The following is a 12162-nucleotide window of genomic DNA, read 5'->3' as shown; positions in this document are numbered from 1 at the left end:
CTGTGGCAATTAGCTGTTTTCCATTTCATAAAATGATGGACAATGTTAGGGTTGGGAATAAGAACATTAAAATATTATGACTGACGCAGATGTTACTCTTTAGTTAACTGTAAGATCTCTTGTTATACTTTTCTCACAATCAACAACAATTCACAGCATAATAGGGCTCAGTCATTTTGCAGAAACTTCTAAATGATTACATTGGTTAGTTGTCGTTACCATCCACTTTGAATTATTAAAGTCTTCAGTAAATCAGAATCTACTGATCACTTTCTTTAACAGACATAATTAATTTCAGGTACAGTTTTATTGAAAAGAAATATGACCTCCCAAGTTCTGAAAATTTAGCACAAAATGAAAGGCTGTCTTTAAACAAACAACCCAAACAACAATAACCCTTAGTGGTCTGTATCTTTAATAAACTTGCATGAAAATATTAAGGAAAAAAATAAATGTAGAGCAAAAGTTAAATTGTATGTACTGATATGCTTCTGTTAGGATGATGATTATTTTATTTTATTTTATTTTATTTTATTTTATTTATATAGTACCAAATTAAGGCCGTAGGACCCAATCCTCCAAGCTATTGAATGTCCATAATTTCCACTAAAATCAATCAAAATTGAGAGTGCTCAACACCTCTCAGGAGCTGGCCCTTTTTCTGCAGAGTGGGTGAATGGCCTTCTGGGGCATATAAGGCTCATAATGCCTCATAAATGACTTGCTGCTATGAACTGACCTGTTCATGGCCCCATGTGCAAAAGAGAAACCAAAATAAACCCTTCCATTTCACAGTTCTTGGTAGTATAGCTACTGTAACAGCAAGAGGGGCTGAAGATTGGGATAGCCATCCATCTCCTCCCTCAAAGCCTGTGCCACAGGCCGTTGAAAATATCTACAGTATTAGAGCTGTAATTGCTGTAATTCCTGCTGTATTATTCCCTCCTGGAGAGGAGAAGTCAGTGAGAAAGGAACCTAGATCTTGGGTTCTTTACAGAAAGTAACAAATCTGCAATTATTGGTTAGAATGAGGATCTTCCCACATTGATAATCACTACTGAGGGGGGTATTGGCTTGAGGTTGGATGTGTTCCACTTTCTTGAAAGTACTTGAGATGCCTACTTCATAGTTCAGTGTAGTGAGGCACGGGGCTCATCCTTCTTTTTCCTCCCTGTTCCAAAATACCATCACGATGAGAGAACCTTCCATTCAGTGAATCCTGTCCTTTTTTAGCTGTTGTCCATTTTGGAGTTGTCGTCTCTGATTGTTAGGCACCCAGGGAAGAACTTGCCACTCCATTTTACATCTACTTCTGGCAAAACAGTAGAAAAAGCACTGAGTGTGCTAAGTGCTTCCTTGATGCCATTTCCTAAATTTTCATACATAGTAGTTTGAGCTTGACAGTCACAGGGCTGGTCTACGCTACGGGGGAAAATCGATCTCAGATACGCAACTTCAGCTACGTGAATAACGTAGCTGAAGTCGAAGTATCTAAGATCGAATTACTCACTGTCCTCACAACGCGGGATCGATGTCCGCGGCTCCCCATGTCGACTCCGCAACTCCGTTCGGGTTGGTGGAGTTCTGGAATTGATATAAGCGCATTCGGGGATCGATATATCACATCTAGATGAGACATAATATATCGATCCCCGAGCAATCGATTGCTACCCGCCGATACGGCGGGTAGTGAAGATGTAGCCACAGACTCTACCCTTAGGATGGGGACAGTCTTAGTTGGTAGTGTAATGTGTAGATCTGTTTCTTAGGGAGGCTCAAGAAACATCTCTTCTGCAGGTCTGAATCTGTGAAGGCAAACCTGGATGGAAAAGGACTGTCAAGTTCATAGTCTTATATTGTTAAATACTGATATAAATATTTCTAGAGGTTATTGACTCTCCCCCAAAGACCTGTGTGTAGTCATCAATTCTAGCTACAGCTAATCTACTGGGATTGATTTTTCTTTGTAAAAAGAGTAATACTATGAGCCCATACTTGCTCAGTAATCTGTTTTCTTTTTCTTCAGTTATTCAGTTACAGTTCAAGAATCCTATCCACATCCTTTTGATCAAATTTACTACACCAGCTGTACTGACATACTGAACTGGTTTAAATGCACACGACACAGGTAATTTATAATTATCAGTATTTTCAAATTGTTCATTTGTTGTAGTAATGTATGAAAGGTGTATATTTAGTGTGTTAAAAACTGACTGTTGTGTACAACATACTTCAACAATAGTGAACAAACTGTCTAGCAGTTACAGTTCACCTCATCTGGAAAATGTTTGTCTAAATCAGTCAATAGTATATGTGTTTATAGCATTTGTCCCTGTCAAGATCATAGGGTCCATCAACCCATCATATATGTGGTATGTATCTGATAGGTGGTGACCAGATTAAAAAAGATTTGTATGATATACCAAAATATGATACCCCTCAGCTCTTACAAGGAGTAACTGGATGGAGGTGTAAAATGAGGCGTATGACTTGCTGCCCTCTTTGGAGAAAGAGGGCAGCCTTCCAGGGGAAAAAAGGCTTGTTTAAGGAAATCTCTTTCTTATGCATAGTAACAAAATAAGGAAGGAATGAGTGACTCAGAACTGGCCTCAGCAGCTGTAAAGTATTATTTCTCTTCTGCCCAGTATGATACACCCATTAGTTATGGTGGTGTTGGGTAACTACTCCTTGAGCATACCACATAAGATAGTTTAATATTGACAATATGAAATACAAGTGATACAGAGTTCATGGAGATGTTGTACTGACAACACGTGTCTTCTATGTTGCCATCTAGATGTGTGCTGTTCATTGTTCAGTGTTCATATTAGGTCGGGTTTTGTGAGGGTATGTGTATTGTTTCCTTAAATCTGTAGTCAGAAGCCAGGCAGGAGAGAGCTTGAGAAGGTTCTAGGCTGGAACTCTACAGTGAAGAGAGAAAGTGTAGAGGGAGAGGCTGTAGGGATAAAGCTATATTCCTTATTCTAATAAAGTTGCTTGTTTAGTGTTTTAAAAAAAGCAACTCTTTCTGTGATTCTTTACCATTGTCACATTGACACAATTTGTGTTTCTTTTGTTGTGTTAGGCCATGTCCACACTACAGAGTAAAATCGAAATTAATAAAATCGATTTTATAAAACCGATTTTATAAAATCGATTTTATGCGTCCACACTAGGGCATATTACTTCGGTGGTGTGCGTCCATGGACCCAGGCTACCATCGATTTCCGGAGCGGTGCACTCTGGGTAGCTCAGTAAAAGAATGGGACCAATAACTTCGATTTCCGTCCACACTAACCCTAAATCGATTTAGTAATATCGATTTTAGGGTTACTCCTTTCGTTTAGCTGGAGTACAGAAATCGATTTTAAGACCCCTTAAAATCGATTTTAAGTGCCTTGTAGTGTGGACGGGTACAGCATTAAATCGATTTAACGCTGTAATGTGGACCTGGCCTGAGTGCTTCTGTTCACATGGGACGTGATCCTGCAAGGTGCCTCATGCCTCATGCCTGTGAAATGCTGAGTGCCCTCATGTTTCACAAAAGTTAGCACTTTTCAGAATCTGAGCCCATAGAGCTGTGCTCTCTTCCTCTTAACCCTGCAGTATGGCTCTGGCTCTGACACCCTGAGTAAACCTTTTGCACGGTAATTTCCAGAACTATTGCCTTTGGAAGTTGGAACCTATAATGATCTTATAGGCTAGCCAGTTGGTGTTGTGTAGTTCCTTAATTTTATTCTAGAAAATGTTACATTAGAAAACTCTATTTCCAGAAATGTCAAAATCTAAGATGGCGACTCCTATTGGCTTAAATGTAGGTAAATAACCAGAATGATTAATCTTTTTTACTGACCCCTGAAAAATAAGGTTATGATGGTAATACTGGCAGATTTCCAGAATGGAACATCGATATTGTTAAATTTATCAAACAAAAGAGCCAAATCTTTGTTTTTGTTTTTGTTTCTCTTGTATTGTGTATCAACCCAAGATATTCCTAAATATGTTAAATTAAACATTGTTCTATTTCAAAGCCATTATAAGAAATGTAAAATCCATTTATTTTTCATTAGAATCAGTTACCGTACTGCCTACAGGCATGGAGAAAAAACAATGTACAGACGGAAATCTCAGTGCTGTCCTGGATTTTATGAAAGCAGGGAAATGTGTGTCCGTAAGTTCAACTTTGTATTGCTTTGAAATTCCATGTGTTTATCAAAATGCTGGGTTCACTCCTCTTTGGAGATAGACTTGTGGAACTTGAATTACCAGGGGCTCAATTATCCCATCAGTTGTGCACATTCAACTCTCTTTGAAGTCAATTGGTGTTGTGCATATGCAGATGACAGGATAATTGGACCTCAGATGCATAAGTAGATACATTTGACATGATTTTCACTAATGATCAGCTGGCATGTTGCACCTCATACAGTCTGTTAGTCTATAAGGTGCCACAGGATTCTTTGCTGCTCATACAGTACAAGTGTTTGTGTCCTTTCCAACACAATACATAAATACTTAATACTAGGCCAGTGTTTTTCAAATTGAGGGTCACGACCCAGTACTGGGTCACAGAATGTAAGGTACTGGGTCGCAGTGGCTCTGGTTAGTATAGCTGACCGGGCCATTAAAAACCCCGTGGGTGGTGCTGCCCGGCTAGGGCAGGCTAGTCCCTACCTGTTCTGACATCACGCTGCATCCTGGAAGTGGCCAGCAGCAGCTCTGGCTTCTAGGCAGGGGGGCCATGGGGCTCCGTGTTCTGCCCCTACCCTAAACACTGACTCACCGGCCAAAGGGAATTGGGGGCGGGGGCAGCGCCTGTGGGTGAGAGCCACATACAGCTGCTTGCTCACCTCTACCTAGGAACTGGTCCTGCTGCTGGCCGCTTCCGGGAGTTTTTCAGAATTTCTTACAGCATCTTATCTTCCATTGCTGTCTTGTTTTCAGGAGGAGCTTGGCACCTCACTATTTATTGCCCTAAAATAGTAACAATTACAACATATGTTATTTCATGGCTGGCTTTTGAAGGGTTATAGTCTTGGGTGAAACTTCTTCCCTTGGTAACATTTAGATTCTCAGGAGCATACTCTTCATCCGCTGTTGCCACCAGGAAATGGGATTTTGGAAATGGAAATGAGAGAAAGCATCAGTATTGTGTATGGTTCAGTTTTTCTGGCACAGAATACTGTGCTATTTGATTAGGAATCTAGCATGTGAACACTCGCCAGTTCTATAATTGATTCTTACTTGGCAAATTACTATTGACTTTTACTACTAGACCTTTATTATTCAAATATAAAAATAACTTTCTATCTAACAGCTATCTATCTATCCTATATGAGCAATCTTTTCCATAGGATTATCGGTCTGAAATCAACAAGTTGAAATTCCATGAGGACAAGTGCAAATTACTACACTTAAGAAGGAAAAATCAAATGCACAACTACAAAATGGGGAATAACTGGCTAGGCAGTAGTGCTGCTGAGAAGGCCCTTGGGGTTATAATGGTTCACAAACTGTATGAGCCAACAATATGAAGCAGTTGTGAAAAATGTCAATCTGGGGTGTATTAATAGTAGTGTCAGATGAAAGAAATGGGAGGTATTTATTCTGCTGTACTCAGCACTGGTGAGGCCTCAGCTGGAGTACTGTGTTCAATTTTAGGTGTCACACTTTAAGGAAGATGTGCACAAATTGGAGAGCATCCAGAGGAGAGCAACAAAAATGATAAAAGGTTTAGAAAACCTGACCTCTAAGGAAAGGTTAAAAAAAACTGGGCATGATTAATCTAGGGAAAGAAGGCTGAGGGAGAACCTGAGAATAGTCTTCAAATATTGTTAAGGACTGTTATAAGGAATATGGTGATGAAATTTTCTCCATGTCCATTGAAGGTAGGTCAAGAAGTAATCTGAGGGGGGATAGATCAGAATTCACATCACACTCCCCATCAGTACCTGGCCTGGGCAGGTTAATGATTCAACCAGCTGACCAAATTTGGTGATGAATCCTGGTCATGTGTCACCTGAGGCACTTTGCGTATATACTAACAAGAAGTAATCAACTTAATCTGCAGCAATGGAGATTTAGGTTGGATATTAGGGGAAAATTCCTAACTGTGAGATAGTTAACCACTGAAATACGTTAATGTTGTGGGATGTGGCTTCCCTGTAGCACCCCCCCTCCCCACTGACCAAGTGTGGCACTGCCTCAGTTTCCCTTCCTGAGATGGATCTCCTCGGCTCTCTACACACAGTTCGGTGCTGGAGATGTGGCCTAGGTCCCTTTCAGCCCTACATTTCTCTGATTCTGTGACCTGCTTTGAACACACGGGGTTCCATAAAATGCCATGCTTCTTAAAATTAGATTCCAAATCCATTGCCAGGGATGTATTTGGAAAAATCTGCCAGCAAATAACTGTAGCCATTCTGACTGTCAAATTGACATACTTATTGAGTTTATGAAGGAAATTTTGCTAAATTCTTAGTTTATTCTATAATGCCATTGTCATCTAAATGGAATAGTGCCAACTTTTTGTTTCTGAAAGTCTGGATAATGCCCTTGCAAGTGAGACAACCCGATCAGCAAAACTTAGGTGACCTAGCATAAACCACTGTTTACTCAATATGTTCTTTTTGGCTACCACAGCCAAAACATATTTCAGTTTTTTAGAGGGAAACCAGAATCCACTGCTGTGCAGTGCAGGTTCATCCCTGGAAACATACCTGTAAAGCACTGTGAAAAAGCCTTTGTCAGCATCCTTTGCTAGTGGTGGTTTTAATTTGCCCACAAATTAGACCCTTATGCTTTCAGAAATAAAAACAGTTTTTACTTTAGACAGAGAATGAGAGAAGACCCCACACATGACAGATGCCAATCATATTTCTTAATGCATACTTAGATGACCCTCACTGTGTTCTTTAAGATCAAATCACTCATTATCACTTACTCAAAGTTATACATTCTGTCAAGCAGGGAGGGAATGGAGATTATCGGAGTAAAAATATATTTTTGTTCTAGTTTAAAGGAGATGTGAAATCTAAATAACTCCCCCCAAAGATTATGGGGGAGAGAAAGCATCAATCCATTCATTTAAATGATGCTACTATAAGTAAGGGTGCCAGAATAAGTAAGGGTGCCAGAACTGGACCTTTAATTGTACTCTGGCTAAAGTACCAGTGGGCTAAATACCAGAGGCCACTCACCTCCATTACTTCTGTGGAGATGAGCTTCATTTTGGATGTCCAGTACCACAGGTAACAAGAAAACATAAAATCATCACTGATAAAGTTTGCAGATGACAAAAGAACAGGGGGAGTGGTCACTGATCTGGATTGCTTGGTAAGCTGGGCACACAAGCAAACAATGTGCATTTTAATATAGCTAAATGTAAATGTATATATCTAGGAACAAGAATGTAAGCCATACCTATAAGATTGGGGGCTCTCGCCTGAGAAGCAGTGACTCTGAAAAAGATTTGGGAATCAAGGTGAATAATCAGCTGAACACAAGCTCTTAGTGTGACACTATGGCCAAAGGAGCTAATGTGATCCTTGGATGCATAAACCGGGGAATCTTGAGTAGAGAGGTTATTTTACCTCTGTAATTGACACTGATGTGACCACTGCTGGAATACTATGTCCAGTTCTGGTGTCCGCAATTCAGGAAGGATGTTGCTGAATTGAAGAGGGTTGAGAAAAGTGCCGCAAGAATGATTAAAGGATTAGACAACATGCTTTATAGTGATAGACAAAGAGGTCAATCTATTTAGCTTAACAAAGAGATGGCCTGGGGTGTCTGAATAGAGTCTATAAATGCCTATTTTTAAGAAAGGAAAAAAGAAGTGATCTGCCTAACTCCAGCCCTGTTAGTTTGACATCCGTAGTATGCAAGATCTTGGAAAAATTTTTGAAGGAGAAAGTAGTTAAGGACATTGAGGTCAATGGTAATTGGGACAAAATACAACATGGTTTTACAAGAGATAAATCTTGCCAAACCAACCTGATCTCCTTCTTTGGGAAGGTAACATTTCTTAGACAAAGGAAACACAGTGAATCTAACTTACCATGATTTCAGTAAGGCATTTGATACGGTTTCACATGGGGAATTATTTGCTACATTGGAAAAGATGGGGATCAATATGAAAATTGAAAGATGGATAAGGAACTGGTTAAAGGGGAGACTACAACGGGTCATACTGAAAGGTGAACTGTCAGGCTGGAAGGAGATTACTAGTGGAGTTCCTCAAGGATCGGTTTTGGGACCAATCTTATTTAATCTTTTTATTACTGACCTTGGCACAAAAAAGTGAGAATGTGCTGATAAAGTTTGCAGATGACACAAAGCTAGGAAGGATTGCCAATACAGAGAAGGACCGAGATATCATACAGGAAGGTCTGGATGACCTTGTAAACTGAATAATAGTAATAGGATGAAATTTAATAGTGAAAAGTGCAAGGTCATGCAGTTAGGGTTTAATAACAAGAATTTTTGTTATAAGCTGGGGACACATTAGTTAGAAGTAACAGATGAGAAGAAGAACCTCAGAGTATTGGTTGATCACAGGATGACTACGAGCCGTCAATGTGATATGGCCGTGAAAAAAAGCCAATGTGCTCTTGGGATGAATCAGGCGAGGTATTTCCAGTAGAGATAAGGAGGTGTTAGTGCTGTTGTACAAAGCACTGATGAGACCCCATCTGGAATACTGGGGGCAGCTCTGGTCTCCCATGTTTAAGAGGGATGAATTCAAACTGGAGCAGGTACAAAGACGGGCTACTAGGATGATCTGAGGAATGGAAAACCTGTCTTATGAAGGGAGACTCAAAGAGCTTGGCTTGTTTAGCCTTACCAAAAGAAGACTGAGGGGAGATATAATTGCTCTCTATAAATAAATCAGAGGGATAAATACCAGGGAGGGAGAGGAATTATTTAAGCTCAGTACCAATGTGGACACAAGAACAAATGGATATAAACTGGCTGTTAGGAAGTTTAGACTTGAAATTAGATGAAGGTTTCTAACCATCAGAGGAGTGAAGTTCTGGAACAGCCTTCTGAGGGGAGCAGTGGGGGAAAAAGACATATCTGGCTTCAAGACTAAGCTTGATACATTTATGTAGGGATGGTATGATGGGATAGCCTAATTCTGGCAATTAATTGATCTTTGACTATTAGTGGTAAATATGCCCAATGGCCTATGATGGGATGTTAGATGGGGTGAGATCTGAGTTAGTACAGAGAATTCTTTCCTGGGTGTCTGGCTGGTGAGTCTCGCTCACTTGCTCAGGGTTTAGCTGATCGCCATATTTAGGGTCAGGAAGGAATTTTCCTCCAGGGCAGTTTGGCAGAGGCCCTGGAGGTTTTTCGCCTTCCTCTGCAGGATGGGGCATGGGTCACTTGCTAGAGGATTCTCTGCCCCTTGAAGTCTTTAAAGCACAATTTGAAGACTTCAATAGCTCAGACATAGGTAGGGGTTTAATACAGGAGTGGGAGGGTGAGATTCTGTGGCCTGTGTTGTGCAGGAGGTCAGACTAGACAATCCTAATGGTCTCTTCTGACCTTAAGTCTATGATTTTATGAATAAGTATTTGATAATGGGCTCTTCAGTCCAGCAGAGAAAAATATAACATGATCCAATGTCTGGAAGTTGAAACTCGATAAATTTAGGCTGGAAATAAGAAGTAAATTTTTTAACAGTGAGAATAATTAATTGTCAGAATGATTTACCATGGTAAATCATTTACTGTGGTGGATTCTCCGTCACTGGCAATTTTTACATCAAGATTGGATATTTTTGAAAAAGATATGCCCTAGCCTAGGAATTATTTTGTGGACATTCTCTGGACTATGCTATAAAGGAGGTCAGATTGGATGATCACAGTAGTCTCTTCTGGCCTTCAAATCTGTGAATCTATGAAAAACTGATCGCAGTTGAGCCCCACAGAAGTTCAGAAGAGCTTTCCACCATCTCTCTGCAGATCCGCCTCCTTCCTTTTCTCCTCACAGGGTCTTTGGAGACTTTCCTCCAGTGATTACAGTAACTTCTAGGGAGCTATCTGTGCAGGGGATGGCGGATTCTGGGGATCAGAATTCTGTTTGCCTCCACTCCCACCAACACCACATGCTTTTGGTAGTGGCTTAGGGAGGTTGTGACAGATGAGCCCTTCTTCCTCCTCACTTCTTTTGTCTTAGAAGAGTCATTCTCAGTTGCAGTGTACTTTCTGGGTTGATGGCTCCATTTGGCAGTTATCTAGTACTGTATCTCTTTGCTCCTGTCAGTTGTCGGTCAGCAAGGAGAACCTGCTGCCCCATTTTTCCCCATGCTAGGACATTCCTCCCAACATCATTCCCCAGTGATCCCACTGCCATATGCAGCAATAGAGGACAGGTTCATGAACTCTGCCTGTGAAAGAGGGAATGGGGATGGGGACTTAGGATTTGTTCTGCGGCCACTACAGAGACACATGCAATATCGTCAAACTGCTCTTTGGGCACAGAGTCTGGCCCAGAGGTAAAACTGGGCTATAGCTTAGATGAATGCCTGTCAGGCAGCGGAGTCATGATTCAGCCATTCAACTTCAAATGTAGTTTTGCCAAGTATGGTCTTGGGGATTTGGCCCTTTATAAATATATTTCTCTCTGGAGTTTTGCAAATAACCAATTTTTCAGTTCAGTGGCAGAATCAAAACATGGAAGAAAAGAAGTGGTTGTGGTTTTTTTGGGTTCACACCAAATTAACATTTTTTCAAAAATTTCAGCAAACTGTAAAAGTAAAAAAAAAAAAATCATTGCAGGATGAACAATACATTTTATTTGACCTGAAATGAAACATTTTGTTTTCAAGTGCTTTTTTACCTATAATTTAAAAAAAAATGAAGTAAAATTCAAAATGAGAAGTCATTTTCAATTGAAAAATGTAAATGTTTCATTTCAAATATGTCAAAAACATTCTTTGACTTTTTTCAAAATTTTATTTTACTTATTTTCCAGCTGAAATAATTTGGCAGATTCACAGTTCAGTAGATCTGAATCTGCCATTTTCATTGAAAAAAAAAATCTGAAAATTTTCACCTAGCCCTATTTCTGAGCAATATAGGTTTAATTCTTTTCCAAGTATTTAATAAAGTTCTTCAAAAATTGTGCATTCCTTGTATTAAAGATCGAACCCTCTTTCTCATTTCAAGATTTACTGTAGTGAATTCTTCAGCATCTTCTTTTGACATTAGATAATTCTATGCACAGCTGTTTAAACACAGTCCACAATGGCTTTGATTAAGAAATTTCATATCACTGTCTGTTACTGTGCGGAGTCATAAAATGCTATTCAGAAATTTTGATTCACCTGATTATGTTTTACAGCTGACAGGCCTGGTGCACAAGTAAAGATGTAAGATTAATGGAACATATAAGTTCCAACACTCAAGTGTAATATTTTAAATAGATGGTAGAATTGAAGAGAAGTCTAAATTTGCACCACAGGTGGTGTACTGTAGCACATTAATGTAAAAATTGGTTTCTGGATTGCAATCTTTTCTCTAAATGTCATACTGTTTGTCTGTACCCCGTGATAATAGATAAATATCAATTAGAGGTCTTGTACTGTTGGTAGGACTAATCTGGTTAGTGTCTGAAAATTGCAAGTTGATCTGAAACTGTATTATATGCACTAAACGTGATTTAATTCTCTTGGTATGATCTCCCCTCAACATGATATGATCCTGAGATATGTCTGAAAATGTGTGTGGAGAGTTTGCCACCACCAGTTGCAATAGTATAATAATAAAAATGGCTATGTTCTATGTGGATAACACTTTTAACATTTTAATATATAGTACTGAGCTTACTCAGCAATGTGTTCTCATTTGAAAAATACTCTCATTTTTTCGTATAAATTGTTGTTTTGGCATTGGTTGATCTGGCAGTGCTGAATATGCTTTCTGCATGCTGCTTACTACTGTCAAGGACTGGTTGGTGCTATTTGAACCAGACAGACTCAGTGTTAAGTTACACCAATCCTTGTACATCAACATGTTAGCATCAGGTCTGAAAGTTCTTTAGTGGGCCATAATGCTAACAGGACCTCTTTCCTTGATGCCATGCCTTGTTCAGCTTTTTCAGTAGTCCAAGTTATGTCCCACCCACAGCCCAGTGCAAGTCTTCTTACATCTT

General features: G+C 39.7%; 1 protein-coding gene across 1 annotated transcript in view; it reads left to right on the top strand.

Moving 5' to 3' along the window:
* The window catches only part of MEGF10 (multiple EGF like domains 10), a 158257-nt gene that overhangs the window by 51288 nt on the left and 94807 nt on the right, over positions 1 to 12162 (top strand). The window contains exons 3-4 of the mRNA XM_030566126.1: positions 2027 to 2128; positions 4071 to 4171. Coding sequence (XP_030421986.1) covers positions 2027 to 2128; positions 4071 to 4171 — 203 coding nt within the window. The remainder of the gene's footprint in view (positions 1 to 2026; positions 2129 to 4070; positions 4172 to 12162) is intronic.

Source organism: Gopherus evgoodei, chromosome 6 (genome assembly GCF_007399415.2).
Source record: "Gopherus evgoodei ecotype Sinaloan lineage chromosome 6, rGopEvg1_v1.p, whole genome shotgun sequence".
Classification (NCBI taxonomy): domain Eukaryota; kingdom Metazoa; phylum Chordata; order Testudines; family Testudinidae; genus Gopherus; species Gopherus evgoodei.
This window is presented reverse-complemented; position numbering and strand designations above follow the sequence as displayed.